This window comes from Pongo pygmaeus, chromosome 2 (assembly GCF_028885625.2).
Source record: "Pongo pygmaeus isolate AG05252 chromosome 2, NHGRI_mPonPyg2-v2.0_pri, whole genome shotgun sequence".
In the NCBI taxonomy this organism is placed as follows: Eukaryota; Metazoa; Chordata; class Mammalia; order Primates; family Hominidae; genus Pongo; species Pongo pygmaeus.
Genome location: NC_085930.1, coordinates 62,824,197 through 62,840,680, shown reverse-complemented (window position 1 = coordinate 62,840,680; position 16,484 = coordinate 62,824,197). Strand labels below are relative to the sequence as shown.

The following is a 16,484-nucleotide window of genomic DNA, read 5'->3' as shown; positions in this document are numbered from 1 at the left end:
AGGCTTATTACTTGAGCCCAGGAGTTCGAGACCAGCCTGGGCAACAAAGTGAGATTGTCTCTACAAAAAAACTAAAAAATTAGCCAGACATGGTGATGCATTCCTGTAGTCCTAGCTACTTGGGAGGCTTTGGTGGGAGGATTGCTTGAGCCCAGGAGGTTGAGGCTGCAGTGAGCTGTGATCATGCCACTGCACTCCAGCCTGGGCCGCAGAGAGAGACCCTGTCTCAAAAAAATAAAATAGTAATTCAGAACTATTCATATGAGCTGAAATTTATACTTAAGTAAAAGATTTATTTACCATTTTGCAAAGGTCAGGATTTATTTACCTTTTTGCAAACTTTTTTTGAAAGCAGGTTCTTTTTACCCTTTTTATTTTTAGTCAGTATCTTTGCTATTATCTTTTGGTATGCTCTAATATACCCTGACCTATCTTATAAACTTTATATATATTCTATATGTAAATTCTACATATACTATAGGAAATTGTGTATATGTAGGTATGTGAGTGGGTGGGTGGATATGTGTGTGTATATATATAGTATAGGAAATCTGAAGAGCTGGTTTTGGGTCGAGGGACAAACCCTTGAAGGGATTCTCATTGTACTCAGAAAGAAATCCAAACTCGCAGCAGGGCCGTTCCACCTCCCCCTCTAGGTTCCTGGGCCATGCTGGTTGTCTATGGGCCTGATAGCAGTTCCCAAGAGATTGTTCCTCCCAGGGCTTTCCATATACCAGAACATTTCTCTTTGCTGGGAACACTAAACATTTATCTGGCTGCTGTCTCCTCAGCGTTGAATCTTTTTTTTTTTTTTAAAAGGCATTTCGCTCTTGTCGCCCAGGCTAGAGTACAGTGGCACAGTGTTGGCTCACTGCAACTTCTGCCTCCCAGGTTCGAGCAATTCTTCTGCCTCAGCCTCCCAAGTAGCTGGGATTACAGACATGTGCCACCACGCCTGGCTAATTTTGTATTTTTAGTAGAGACAGAGTTTCACCATGTTGGCCAGGCTGGTCTTGAACTCCTGACCTCAGGTGATCCGCCTGCCTTGGCCTCCCAAAGTGCTGGGATTACAGGCACGAGCCACTGTGCCACCCAGCCCAAATCTCATCTTAAATGTCACCTTGTCACAGAGGTTTTCCCTGACCTCTCTTTTTTTTTTTTTTGAGGCGGAGTCTCGCTCTGTCGCCCAGACTGGAGTATAGTGGCGCGATCTTGGGTCACTGCAACCTCCGCCTCCCGGGTTCATGCCATTCTCCTGCCTCCTCCTGCCGAGTAGCTGGGACTACAGGTGCTCGCCACCACGCCCCGGCTAATTTTTTGTATTTTTAGTAGAGACAGGGTTTCACCATGTTAGACAGGATGGTCTCGATCTCCTGACCTCGTGATCCGCCCGCCTCGGCCTCCCAAAATTCTGGGATTACAGGCGTGAGCCACTATGCCCAGCCCCCTGACCTCTCTTTCTAAAATTAAGTACTTTTGTTATTCAGGGTTTGTTTACTGACTGGTTTGTTTCCTTGTGTATTGCCGGTCTCTTCCACTGAACTAAAAGTTTCATGAGGGCAGGAGCCATCTTCATATGCCACTGTCTAACTGTCTGACAGAGTAGCCCCTCAGTAAATATTTGAGGAATGAATGAAAGAATGAGTAAGCCATGGTAAAAAGTCTTGACTTTTTCATCAGGAGCGATTTGATAAGATGAAAGGGATAAGACAAGACTGAGTGAGGAAAGGAGTATGTGAGAGCTTAGAGGGAAGAAATACTTTACCAAGGTCCTGTCATGTTCTGGGCGGTGTACCAAGCAGTTTCACACACATCATATCATTTCACTTTCCTAGTCATCCTTTTTTAGATATATAAATGGAGCTCAAGGGCTTATGTAACTGCTCCAAGTTGACACAGCTGGGAAGTAGTAGAGCAAGCATTCCTATTCATGTCTGTAGCTACCAAGCCCTGTCTCAGGTGTTTACAGTGAAAGAGGTGGCAAGGTGGCAAGGTACCTCATCTAAAGAGGTAGCCAACCCACACCCAGCTCCAGCCACCTGGCACCATGGGGAGAACTTGAGCCCAGGATGACCTGAGCTTCCAGTTTGTCAAGAGAACTATAAATTTGATTTTGATTATGGGAAATACTCAATTTTTAGATGTTAGCAAACTTTTTTTTTTTTTAAATTAGGGGGCTAAGTGCAGTGGCTCACACCTGTAATCCCAGCACTTTGGAGGCCGATATAGGTGGATCGCTTGAGCTCAGGAGTTCAAGACCAGCCTGGGCAACCTAGTGAGACGTCATCTCCACAAAAATACAAAAATTAGCCAGGTGTGCTGGCATGAGCCTGTAGTCCCAGTTACTCGGGAGACTGAGATGGGAGGATCACTTGAGGCTGAGAGGTGGAGGTTGTAAAGAGCCAACATCGTGCTACTGCACTCCAGCCTGGGTGACAGAATAAGACCCGGTCTCAAGAAAAAAAAAAAGAAACTTCGGGTAGTCAAACAAAAGTTATCCAGTGGCTGGTTTTTGCCTGCAGGCCATTCATTGGCAGGCTCTTCTTTGCAACAGAGATGTTGAACTGGCTGGAACAGAGTGGGTAACGTGGGGGAGAATGGTGGTGTATAAGATCATTCCAGGATCCTTTGGGATTAGAACTAGAGAGGACCTTAGCTTAGTAAAGTCAGTTCTGCTATAATATGACGTGTGTTCCTGAAAATTCCCACACTTTGCCAAATTGTGTGATGAAAACCTCAGGACTGATTGGAAAAAATGAAATTAGTGACACAATACTCAAAAACTTTGTCAGTAACGTATTAAAAAACATATAGTGAATCTAATAAAACCTGCAAGTGGTTAAATACATAGTGACTATAATAAATACAGTACTTGGTCGGGCGCGGTGGCTCATGCCTATAATCCCAGCACTTTGGGAGGCCGAGGTGGACGGATCACCTAAGGTCGGGAGTTTGAGACCAGCCTTACCAACATGGAGAAATCCCATCTCTACTAAAAACAAAAAATTAGCTGGGCATGGTGACGCATGCCTGTAATCCCAGCTACTCAGGAGGCTGAGGCAGGAGAATGACTTGAACCTGGGAGGCAGAGGTTGCGGTGAGCCAAGATCGTGCCGTTGCACTCCAGCCTGGGCAACAAGAGCAAAACTCCATCTCAAAAATAAATAAGTAAATACGGCACTTTACCTAGAAAAAGCCTTGTAGTTTCTTTGTGGAGGTAGGTGTAGGGAGGATTGCGTCTCATGAGTTACTGTGAGTGGTGGACATGGGGTGACCTGAAATCACCAGATGGATTGAATGTGACTCATACCATGTGCAGAGTATCGCTGCATGGATCACTTCACCTCAGTGTCGTTTTCTGTTTACCTAGTGTTATTCATGGAAGAAACCACGCATAAACACAAAATTTGCATTATACTCAAATTATTTACTAACATATCGTGTTCAAACAAATTCATCTTTTCACAACAAGTATTATAGCAGCTCTGAGTGTATAGGTAGGCTATTGAGGGCCTTAAAAATCACAGAAAACAACACATATCTTCTTATGTTATTCCATTCCCCCCAATTTGTTATAGTTTACAGACAGGAATTTAAGAACTTTTGTTCCAAGTAAAGAAATTAAATAAAATTTGCCTCTTGTATTAGTTTCCCAGGGCTGTCACAGTAAATACTTGGTGGCTTAAAACAATAGAAATTTATTTTCCCAACCTTCTGGTGGCCAGAAGTCTGAAATCAAGGTGTCAGCAGGGCCATGCTCTCTTAAGGTTCTAGGAGAGTGTCCTTCCTTGCCTCCTCCTGCCTTCTGGTGGGTGCCAGCAGTCCTTGGCATTTCTCGCTTGCTTGCAGCTGCATAACTCCAATCTCTGCCTCCATTGCCACGTGGTCTTCTTATAAGGACACCAGTCATTGAATTAGGGCCCACCCTAATGCAGTATTACCTCATCTTATCCTAATTACATTTGCAAAGGCCCTACTTCCAAGTAAGGTACATTAATAGATACTGAGAATTATGGCTGGAATGTATCTTTTCAGGGGGTACAGTTCTTTGCACAATACCTCTCCTCCACAGCTGACTTAAATTTTAATGAGCTTGGATATATCCTTGCAATTTGATGTTTTCTCTAGGTCATTAAATAGGAATCCATCTGTGTTTGTTAACAAGGTCTTGCCTAATGGTCACGCTTGTGTTCCAGTAGGGTATTTGGGAGATTTTTTTTTCTGCCTGCATTTTTAGTTTTTTCATGGGGGTGATCTCTCTAAATGGAGGATACAGATGTCTTAGGAGGGTGAAGATTAAAAAAACCACCCAAAATTATAAGTAATTCATTGAATTTTTATGAGCGTGAGTCTTTGAGAAAAAAAGAAAAGAATAATCTAGCCAGATGCATTGGTTCTCACCTGTAAACTCCTTGGGAGACAAAGGCACGGGGATCACTTGAGCCTAGATGTTCAAGACCAGCTTGGGCAAAATAGTGAGACCCCATCTCTAGAGAAAAAAAAAATTGCCAGGCATGGTGGTGCTTACCTGTAGTCCCAGCTACTCTGGAGGCTGAGATGGGAGGATTGCTTGAGCCTAGGAGGTCGAGGCTGCAGTGAGCCAGGATCATGCTACTGCACTCCAACGTGGGTAACAGAACAAGACCCTGTGTCAAAAAAAAAAAAAAAAAATTCTGAGCCTTGAAGTATGTTATATACTGCCACTAAGAGCTGCTGTCCCTGTCTGGAACCAGTAACTTCTACCTCCCAACACCATACCCTGACCTCATATTTGCCATACCTCAACCACAATGACTGGAGAAGAGCATACAAGAAATGACATGCTGGTTATCTGTGTGTGCTCTGGTACAGCATGTGTCATCTCTGAACACAAAAGGGCAAAGGAATTACTAGGGTTGCCTTGGTTTTAGTTGGTAATTGAAGACCCCTCTCAATCACATAACTGTCATTTCTTAACAGGGAAAACAGTTGAGGGAGAAAACAAAAATTGATAGACATGAAAACAAAAATTGGTGGCTCATGGCTGAATGCTAGCACTTTGGGAGGCCAAGGCAGCAGGATCACTTGAGCCCAGGAATTTGAGGCCACCCTGGGCAACAAAATGATACTCCATCTCCACAAAAAATTTTTCCAAAAAAATTAGCTGGGTGTGGTGGCACGCGCCTGTGGTCTCAGCTACACAGAAGGCCGAAGCAGAAGGATTGCTTGGGCCCAGGAGGTTGAGACTGTGGTGAGCCATGCTCATGCCACTGCACGCCAGCCTGGGTGACAAAGCAAGACTCTTGTCTCAAAAAAAAAAAAAGAATTGATAGACATATGACTCACAGAGCTCAGGTTATGAGGGCTTCCAAAGGCCATCTTCTTTATCTAAGGCAAGAATCCCTTCTGTGGCAGCTGAGAGAAGTATGTGTCAACCAGCCTGTGTCTGCAATCTTTCATTTGAGCCGTGGGTAGGAAAGTTTTTTTTAAAGATAATTCTTTTCACAAGGTTTTCTGTCTCATGTTTTATGTTTCTGGGGGCTCTGGGCATGCCACAGATGGTAACGATGAAAGTTTCTTCCTTTCATTCCCTCCAGTCCATTCTCTTTGAGCCTTAAACATCTTTTGCCCCTTTAGTTGGAAATGATGATATACTGGGGTTTGTCCCATAATCAGCTGAGGATTCATTCTTGGATCTGTCATCCTATTCTGCTGCCTCTCTGGTCTTGCACTTGGCTGTGCCCTGTAGCACACACTTTGCCACATTTTTGCAGTTTCCTGTTGTGTTTGATTCAAGTCTTTGTTCAGTGTCACATACTCAGAGATGTCTTTCCTCCTAAAGTTGCATCCCTGTCTCCTTCCCAATGTCATGCTTTCTCTGTTTATTCTGCTTTTTGTTTTCTCCAGGGCATTTACACTGACTGATATTATTTATTCAGAGTTCATGGTCTGTTTCCCCCAATAGAAGTTTAGTTCCATGATAGTGGGAACTTCTTTTGTTCACGTCCCTATTCCTAGTACCTAGAACAGGGTTTGACTTGTAGCGGGTGCTCAGTAAACATTTAAGTGATTGAATCTTTTCTTGCCTATGTCATTTTATTTTGAGCCAGCCAACGTCGTCTTATTTTCCATATTGCAGTTAGCCAAGCTGTTGTGTTAGACTGTGTGAGTTTGTTATCTCAACCTTGAAGTTCCATTTCTTTTTTTTTTTTGGAGACAGAGTTTCCCTTTTGTCGCTCAGGCTGGAGTGCAATGGCGCAATCTCAGCTCACTGCAAACTCCACCTCCTGAGTTCAAGCGATTCTCGTGTCTCAGCCTTCCAAGTAGCTGGGACTACAGGCGCCCGCCACCACGCCCAGCTAATTTTTGTATTTTTAGTAGAGACAGGGTTTCGCCATGTTGACCAGGCTGGTCTTGAACTCGTGACTTCAGGTGATCCTCCCACCTTGGCCTCCCAGAGTGTTGGGATTACAGACGTGAGCCACTGTGCCCAGCCGGAGTTCGATTTCAAAAGTCTGTCAAGAGGTGGTACAGATGCTAGACCTGCCCATAAATGTACTGTGCTGTAGGAAACCGAGTTCCAGCCAGAGACATAGCACGTTTCCCCTCACCCAACACAGCAGCAGCAGCAGCAGCTCAAAAGTCTTCTTTGCAGTAAGGGTCTGCTGGTGCCTGGAGGGAGAAGTGGCAGTGCTGCTAGCCAGGAACATCTGGTCTAGGAGAGAGGCAGGACGGGGATTAGAACAACTTCAAAGAACTTCATGAGCAAGAATAAGAGAGTTCATTCTTGTCATAGCAGCTGTTTTTGTTGTGACTGATGCAATTAGACAAGGACTGTGTGAAGAAGTGGAGTCTTGACAGCGAGACTCCTGAAGAGTGGGAACTCCCAGAGGAATAAGGGTCAAGACTTCTCCAGAGTCAGTGCCCACTTCCTTCGGTGCATCCTATGATCTTTTATTGTCTTCTATGTGCCAGGCCTTGTGCTGGCCCTGGGGATATAGCAGTGAATCAGATGTAGTCTCCATCCTTAAAGACCTCAGAGTCAGGAAGTGGGAGTGAAGGAGGTGGGTGGTCAATTAGTGGTGAGTTGAGTGTGTGTCAGCAAGGGTCTCCCTGTATTCTCTCACCCTAAGGCAGTATTATTTACAGGACCTTTGAGAAAGAGGCCGTCTTTGAAACAGTCATTCCCAAGTTTTTGGATTTTGTGGATCAGTAGCATTTCAAAAGAGTTAGGATTGCCTACATTTGTTATTAGGTGAGGACAAGGACTTTTCAAAAAGTTAAACCTATTTATTACTGCCTTCACTTCATAAAAGAAAGGGCATTTTAATTCTAAAAACAGTAGGAAAGATATAGTCCTAGACTAAAATTAGCTTTATGAAAATTTGTTTCTGAAAAGCTCACTATTGTGTTTTATTTTTCTCAGTTCACCGTGGACTGGTGAAAATGCATGTTAGACAGCATTAATTCAAGGACTGGTTTTTGGCAGTCACCACTTTGAGCACCACCTGCAAATGCATGGGTCTTGTGACACTCCATGAGAGCAGCCTCCATGTTGTGTCTTATAGATTGTCACAGACCAGCAGACAGGACAGAAGATCCAGATAGTCACCGCAGTGGACGCCTCCGGATCCCCCAAACAGCAGTTCATCCTGACCAGCCCAGATGGAGCTGGAACTGGGAAGGTGATCCTGGCTTCCCCAGAGACATCCAGCGCCAAGCAACTCATATTCACCACCTCAGACAACCTCGTCCCTGGCAGGATCCAGGTAAGGCCTTTGGACAGGTACTTGTTTCAGCACTTCTGCTATTGAACTTGTTCCTGACTTGTTCTTACATCTGCCTTCGAGGCCAAATCCATCCCTGGAAGGTTCTTTGGGGACCTGCAAACATGGCAGGTTGCTGCTTTGGCCAAAGTAATAAACCAGCAAACCAGTGGCAAGGCCCAGAAGACAGTCAACCCATAACACTCAGAGAGGATGGAAGTAGAACCAGGAAATCAGTGGCCACAGGAGACTGACATGAGCAAGCCGGCACTGAGGCTACTGGAGGATTGTTCTTACCTAAGGCCATCAAGTGGCAGCCCTTGATATTTTAAAGGTACCACCTAGGGCTGACTACAGCCAGGTGAGAACCGACTTGTCCAGATCATCAGGTCTGTGGCCCCAGCTTTTCATTCTGTCTTTACTTGCCACTGTGTACTGCTTGCCCTGGGCCCCTCAATTCTTGTCTCTATCTCTGCCCTGGTTCTTCCTGCTCTGTCAAGGCAGGATGGGGTTGAGGACAGTCCACAGCAAGGAAAAGAGCAGACATTGAAGGAAAGCAGGGTTGTTGCTAGCATGAGTCTGGGAAGCATAGAATCTCCAAACCCAACACTTAGAGAACAGAAACTGAAGGTGAGTATCCCATGATGGCTGAGCGTGGAGCATGCTTCGTCAGGGTTGTGTTTCATTTTTTTTTTTAATTTTTGATAAAATACACATAATATAAAACTTACCATCTTAACCAGCTTTAGGTATACAGTTTAGTGGCATTAAGTAGATTTACACTGTTGTACCACTATCCAGCTCTGTGTAACTCTTTTCCTCTTCCTAAGCTGAAACTCTGTACTCATTGAATAGTAACTCTCCTCTCCCCCTCCCCCAGCCCCTGGTGACCACCATTCTACTTTCTGTCTCCATGAATTTGACTACTCTAGGTACCACATATAAGTGAAATCAGCCTTTGTGTGACTGGCTTATTTCACCCATCCATGTTGTAGCATGTGTCAGAATTCCATTCCTTTTAAAGGCTGAGTAGTATTCCACTCTGTATATAGACCACATTTTATCTCTTCATCTGTTGGTGGACATGTAGGTTGCTTCCACCTTTTGGCTATTGAATTAATGCTGCTTAGAATCTCTGTTTTGGGTGGGGAGGTTCTACTGTGAAGAGACTTAAAGAAGGGAAGAATTTCTTTGTCTTCTGATTGAGCTGGGATCAGAACGCCAACATGTTCAGCTTTCAGAACTGTTCTTTTAGACACCTTACGCTGCACTTACTAAATGCTGTCTCATCCCTGCTTTCCCGGAGTACATTATGATCATCTGAAGTCAGAATTCCTTCCTCCTCCTTTAGAGTACTCCTTGTCTGTGAAAGAATGGCTGTTGATTTTGTTGCATGTTTCACAAGAGGTGATTCTACTTAATGATTTCTGTATGTGTTCCCACCATGTATAAATCATTTTAAGGCTTATTGTTGGCTCAAGTTCAAGTACATTTTAAAATAACAGCTATTTTTCACTTTCTTATATTGATATCAGTTATAGTAGTCTCCCAGATGAATTGCTGTCGCCTAGAAAATTACCACAAATGAGGGGAAGATAGCAGGTTTCAAAGGTCATTTGTTCTCGTCATCTCACCACCAGCTGCCTCAGTCGGAGTCCTAGTTATTTAATTAATAAAGTTTGATTATTTCTCTGCCAATACACCTCTTTGCGTACATTCAAGTTGTTACGGGAAGAATCTTAAATATCTTCATTTTGAAGCCTTTGTGTGTGATTCCCCACATGGGCCACAATTTTAGGTGGTTGTAGTAGCCAGATAGAGTAGATCAGTGGAAACCAGCGCCTGACCCTGGGAAACCACCCAGCTGTTGAGCAGTCCGGATGAGTGGCAGAGCCATTCTGGGTGTCAGATTAAGTTGTCTTCTGGAATTTTCCCAGTTCTGTCCAGAGTTCTCCTGCTTAGAAACCCAACATTGAGAATTTGTAGTTAAACATTACTTTGCTTAGTGATCTGGGTTTTTGTTTGTTTGTTTGTTTTTGAGATGGGGTCTACACTCTGTCGCCCAGCCTGCAGTGCAGTGGTGTGATCTCAGCTCACTACAACCTCTGCCTCCCAGGTTGAAGCAATTCTCCTGCCTCAGCCTCCAGAGTAGCTGGGGATTACAGGCGCCCGCCACCACATTTGACTAATTTTGTATTTTTAGTAGAGACAGGGTTTCACCATGTTAGCCAGGCTGGTCTCGAACTCCCGACCTCAAGTGATCCACCCGCCTCAGCCTCCCAAAGTGCTGGGATTACAAACGTGAGCCACCGTGCCCGGCAGTGATTTGATTTTTAATTGGCACTCCTGTTTGTTTCCTGATTTCTCTCAGATTGTCACGGATTCTGCCTCTGTGGAGCGTTTACTGGGGAAGACGGACGTCCAGCGGCCCCAGGTGGTAGAGTACTGTGTGGTCTGTGGCGACAAAGCCTCCGGTATGTAGTTCCAGGTTATGCTGGCACTTATAATGGGCCAACAGCATGAAGTAACTGTTGTGAGGTGGGGTGGTAGTTAATTTAGAAAGACCATTTTATGTACGTTTGTAGGTTTCACACGTGAATTCTACTTTTCTTATTGGGGTAATGATGTAAATAAATAAGGTAGTTTGTCAGATAATTAGATATCAAAAGGAAAAGTCAAGAAATGATTTCTGTAATTTGTAAATCTTGGTTGAGTGTGTAGTATTTATGTGCTGCTAAGAAAGTACTCATTCTCTAATCTCATTAACATTTGTACAGCACTTGGCTATTTTACAAGATGTATAATTTGTATAATCCCCCTTCATCCTAACTGTAACTACCTCTTAACATCCCCTTACTATAACCCACTATAAATAACTGCTGTAATGAAGCAGGAGGAGGCATGTGATTCCAGCTAGTGTCCCAGGGTCAGGAAAGGCCCCACAGAGGCAGTCGCACCTGGGAGCCTTGGTGATTGTGTACATGTTGGTTGGAGCAGGAGGAGGGCATTCCAGCGAGTGGAGCCAGGGCCTAGAGTTTAAGATCTATACCCATGGTATCCTTGACAGAGAGCTCAGAGGCTTCTGTGATTACAGTTGGGTAAAGTGAGACTGAAGAAGATGTCTGGCCCAAAAATTCAAGTGCTGGCCTGCTTGTACTGGGGATCCATAGAAGGTTAGTTAGGCAGACAGGAAGGAATGGAGAAGTATTTTACAAGAACACAGTACCAGGGATGCCAGGGGCACAGGCCTGTGTTCTGTGATGGCTGTTTGGTTCCACTTTCTTCTGTGGTCACAAAATTCACAGGAACTTTGGGCACTATAGTCCTGGTTTTTGTTTGTTTTGTTTTTTAAAAAGGAGGTTGGACCAAGCTTCTTAGACAGCCCCAGGCAAGCATCTACAGAAGATCAGAAGCTCCAGTTTCCCTTCCATGCTGGTGACACCATTTATCTGCCAATGGTGCCTGCCTCTGCTCCCGCCCTTTGTCCTGGTAAACCCAACCCATCCTATCCCTTCTCTGAAGCCCTCACCTACCCCAGTAGGCAGATAGTGCTGCTTGTGATTCTGATTGCCCTTTCCTACAGATTAATCACTTGTTGCATACTCATATAATTCACTCTTTACAGGCCTGTCTTCCCCATCAGAATGTCAGAGCAAAAACCATGTCTTACCATCTATCTCTGTATTCCTGTCTTCTTGCTCAGCAAGGAAAGGCACTCTACAAACTTCTGAACAAATGAGTGAAGCATGAACGTAACAAAACGGCCATAGAATCTGCTTGACTTCCCCATTTGTCAGTCTTCTTCTGAGCTTAAAGGAAAGGCCTAGTCACAGGCTCTTGGTGCCATTGTCTCCTGATATTAGTGTCACTCAGAGGGATAGAGAACTTAAGGAAATATACTGCAAAGAAAGGAAAAACAATATTATAGAAGGCACTTTACCACAATTATTCTTAAAAGAACAAGACTGAGTTATTCCAGATGCACACTTGGAAAATGGTTTTGCATACTAGAGCTTAGAACAATGGGATCTCTGTAGCCACCATAAATGGTAATCCTGTGAAATGTATCCTCCTTGGCAATGTAGCTATGAAATTGGATTATACAAACAAGACAGAATCAGAAGAGCATGTCCATGGTCAGTCTCAGCTGGAAACAAGTGGGATAATGTATGTGAAAGTACTTGGTTAATAAGAAAGCTAAACTGAAGGAGGGGCCACTTTTTTTTTCTGAGATGGAGTCTCGCTCTGTCGCTCAGGTTGGAGTGCAGTGGTGTGATCTCGGCTCACTGCAACCTCTGCCTCCCAGATTCAAGCGATTCTCTTGCCTCAGCCTCCCGAGTAGCTGGGACTATAGGTGTCTGCCACCAAGCCTGGCTAATTTTTGTATTTTTAGTAGAGACTGGGTTTCACCATATTGGCCAGGCTGGTCTCGAACTCCTAACCTTGTGATCTGCCTGCCTTGGCCTCCCAAAGTGCTGGGATTACAGGCGTGAGCCACCTTGCCCGGCCAGGGGCACTTTTTAATGTCATTCATAATTAAAAGTTGGAGATACCATGCAAACTGTACACCTGACAAAGGGTTACTACCCGGAACGTATAGGCAACTTAAACAACTCAACAGCAAAAAAACAAGCAACCCAATTTTTAAGTGGGCAAAATACCTTAATAGACATTTCTCAAAAGAAGACATTCAGATGGCCAAGTTATATGAAAAAATGCTCAACATCACTAATCTTCAGGGAAATGCAAATCACCATATGAGGTATCACCTCCAGTTAAGATGTCTATAATCAGGCTGGGTGCAGTGGCTCATGCCTATAATCCCAGCACTTTGGCAGGCCCACCTGTCTGAGGTGGGCAGATCACATGAGGCCGGGAGTTGGAGACCAGCCTGACCAACGTGGCAAAACCTCATCTCTACTAATTTTTGTATTTTTATGAGATACACATTTTTTGGCAGGGTGCGGTGTCTCACATCTGTAATCGCAGCACTTTGGGAGGCCAAGGCAGGTGGATCACCTGAGGTCAGGAGTTCGAGATTAGCCTGGCCAACATGGTAAAACCGTCTCTACTAAAAATACAAAAATTAGCTGGGTGTGGTGGCGGGTTCCTGTAATCCCAGCTACTTGGGAGGCTCACGCAGGAGAATCGCTTGAACCTGGGAGGCAGAGGTTGCAGTAAGCCAAGATCGCACCACTGCACTTCAGCCTGGGTGACAAAAGCAAGACTCTTGTCTTAAAAATAAATAAATAAATAAAATAAAATAAAATATATAAGATTTTATTTTTATAAAATCTTATAAAAATAAAAAAATTAGCCTAGTGTGGTGGTGCACACCTATAATTCCAGCTACTCGGGAGGCTGAGGTACAAGAATCACTTGAACCCAGGAGATGGAGGTTGCAGCGAGCCGAAATCATGCCACTGCACTCCAGTCTGAGTGACTAAGACTCTTGTCTCAAAAAAAAAGAAAAGAAAAAATGTCTACAATTAAAAAGACGAAAAGAAGTGCTAGGGAGGATGTGGAGAAAAGGGAACACTTACACATTGTTGGTGGGATTGTAAACTAGTACAGCCACTATAGAAAACTGTATGGAGGTTCTTCAAAAAATTAAAAATAGAACTACCACATGATCCAGCAATCTCAGTACTGGATCCATATCCAAAGGAAATAAAATCATTATGTTGAAGAAATACCTGTACTCCCACGCTTACTGCATGGCCAAGACGTGGAATCAGCTTAAGTATCCAATAGCGGATGAATGGATAAAGAAAATGTGGTATGTAACACAGTGGAATACATAAAACTGAATGAAATCTTGCTCTTTGTGACAACATAGATGAACATGGAGGACATCATGTTACATGAAATAAGCCAGACACAGAAAGACAAATACGATCTCACTCATGTGGAATCCTTAAAAAAAAAAATTGGTATCATAGAAACAGAGAATAGAATAATGGCACCAAGACTGGAGAGGGGAAAAGTGAGAGATAGTTGGGAAAGACTGACCAACTGGTACAAAGTTACAGTTAAGTAGTAGGAACAAGTTCTGCTGTTCTGTTGCACTGTAGCCATAGCTAACAGTAAGGTATTACATGTTATAAAATACCTAGAAGAAAGGCTTTTGAATGTCCTTATTACAAAGAAATGATAAATGCATAAGGTGATGGTCACTGTATCTGATTTGATCATTATACAACGTGGATATATTGAAATATCAAATTATACCTCATAAATATGGACATGGACAATTACAATGTATCAAAAATAAAAAGAGACACCAAAGTAAAACAAGATTAGAAAAATGAACTGTGTTTAATAAATGCATTTGTAGAACTGTGTTTCTAGAAGGCTCTGAGTGGCTAGCCCAGGTGGAACCATATGGTAATCCTCTTTTGCTGTGGGCTTCGGCAGTGACAGTCCCCATGCTTCTCCCTGTGACTATCCCGCTTCCCCAGGGGAGGTTTAGGGCCCAGGACGTGAATCAAAGAGAGGGGCTAAATGCAGGAGTGAGACCCTCTGCCAAAGCCACACATGCACGTGTCTGCTATGTGCCACTCGTGGCAGGACAGGGGCCCTGAGCCGCATCACAAGCCCAGATCTCCAGGAATAGGACCCAAGTGTGTTCAAGTGGACAGTAGAGTTCAGCCGTCACCTGTGAGCTCCTACTGTATGTTAGACCATTTGTATACTAAGAGCACTAAGGTCATGCCATCTGCCAGCTGTCATATAACCTGTCTGAGCTTCAGTATTTCCATCATGAACTCATAAGGCTACTTGAAAGATTGTAGAGAAATTACGTGAAGGGTGTGGCCAGTATGCTTAATGCTCAGGCCACATGGCTGTTGGCACCTAACAGTGTACGCACCCATCACTTCGATAAGACTTGCACAGGAACTGACAGATCACTTCTTTGGTGAATCCACAAATATAGTCATAAAATATTTGTGTATTCTTTCTCCTGTTTCAGGCCGTCACTATGGGGCTGTCAGTTGTGAAGGTTGCAAAGGTTTCTTCAAAAGGAGTGTGAGGAAAAATTTGACCTACAGCTGCCGGAGCAACCAAGACTGCATCATCAATAAACATCACCGGAACCGCTGTCAGTTTTGCCGGCTGAAAAAATGCTTAGAGATGGGCATGAAAATGGAATGTGAGTAACAATATTTAAAAACCACATGAGATAATGTGGAGGGAGAGAGTAAACGAGTCTATTAAATAAGGTTTCTATACCTGGCCTTAAAATATTTTTAAGAAAAAAATATGCACTCAGGCTTCATTTTGGTTTACCTCATGGGTCAGCTAGGTGATTGAGAGCCAGTGCTGCAGGGGTTGGTCTCTTCCTGCTGTGTGTGTGGAAAGCCTTATTCCAGATGTATCAGGAGGCAGCTTAGTGGAGTGGGTTGAACACAGGCCTTGGAGGAAAGCTGATACCAAATCTACCTCCAGGTGTGCCACTAAGAGAGAGCTATGACGCCTGAGGACACACGTAGCCTCTCAGCCACAGGGTCCTCATCTGTGATCTACTTAATCACCTTACTTATATATTGCTCCTGAGGATTACATGAGCCTACTCCCTGTCTTCTTAGCCCCCTCTACTTTCTTTTGGGATAAGGTCCTTTGCCAAGCCTCTGTGTAGCTGGGATTCTAAAGAGAAAGCTGTTGCTCCTGGATGTGTGGGGCAGCCAGGGAAGGTCTCGGGCCCCTCCTTTCCACTCCCATAGACAGAATTTTGGGGGTTTTTCAGGGACCAGTTAGCATGGAGGTCACTTCCCTAGCTAGCGGTGAAAACATGAAGACCAGGACCCAAGATGGGCAGCACAAAGAAATCCAAGGAGAGTGGAGTTAGGCTTAAGCCACAATAGGAAAATGGAGCTTAGCAGAGCAAGGCATGCAACTCAGCCTGACAAGGCTGGTGGCCGAGGACCCAGGACTGCAGGCTTCCGCTGAGTATGCTGCATGGTTCTGTCATCTTTTGCATAGTTTTCTAGGAACTCTGAAAACCAATATATTTCAGTATTGCTGTTGACGTTTCTGAGAACGGGAATCCGCAAAATTCACTGGAGAATAAATGGAAATGTATTTTTTGAGAAATTAGAAATATCAACCTAATTTCTGCCTGGTGTGATGTTTTTATTTTATCTAATGATACTGCTCTTTGCCCAAAGTGAATAAATAAATCACTGGCTTGGTGTGGGACTGGCCCACATTGCCAAGCTGTCCTTTTTCTCAATGATGAATATTTTTACTCAGAGCAATGACTGAAATCAGTTTTCTTGTGATCACAGCTGTAGCTGCAAACAGAATATTCAACTGGATAGCAGTTTGATTAGCAGCATATCTGAATGTTAGTCCCTGACTTCATCACTTTTGTCTTTTAAAAGCTTTCATTTTCTTCAGTTGCTTCTAACATGCATATCTGCTCTTATATTAGACTGCTAAAAGGAGAGTTTGCTAGCATGATATAAAATTGACACCCATTAAACGGTTTGCAGAAGCTATTCAGACTTGAGTTGGAAATTAGAAGGGTTCCTCTACAAATTGTGGCATAGGAAATGCATTCTATTAAGGGCCCACATGAAAGTGGGCATTTCTTTCTTCTTCTTTTTTTTTTTTTTTTTTCGAGGCAGAGTCTTGCTCTGTCGCCCAGGTTGGAGTGCAGTGGCGCCGCGTCTTGGCTCACTGCAGCCTCTGCCTCCCAGGTTCAAGCAATTCTCCCTGCCTCAGCCTCCCAAGTAG

At 43.9% G+C, this 16,484-nt stretch overlaps 1 protein-coding gene across 8 annotated transcripts in view; it reads left to right on the top strand.

The window, feature by feature from the left end:
* Nucleotides 1-16,484, top strand: part of NR2C2 (nuclear receptor subfamily 2 group C member 2) — a 113,019-nt gene that overhangs the window by 59,487 nt on the left and 37,048 nt on the right. For all 8 annotated transcript variants that reach the window (XR_010125829.1, XM_063662665.1, XM_063662664.1 and 5 more), the window contains 3 exons: nt 7,548-7,748; nt 10,117-10,219; nt 14,719-14,898. Coding sequence is in view for 7 of the 8 variants with exons in the window: in XM_063662665.1 (XP_063518735.1) it covers nt 7,548-7,748; nt 10,117-10,219; nt 14,719-14,898 (484 nt within the window). In the remaining variant the exon portion in view is untranslated. The remainder of the gene's footprint in view (nt 1-7,547; nt 7,749-10,116; nt 10,220-14,718; nt 14,899-16,484) is intronic.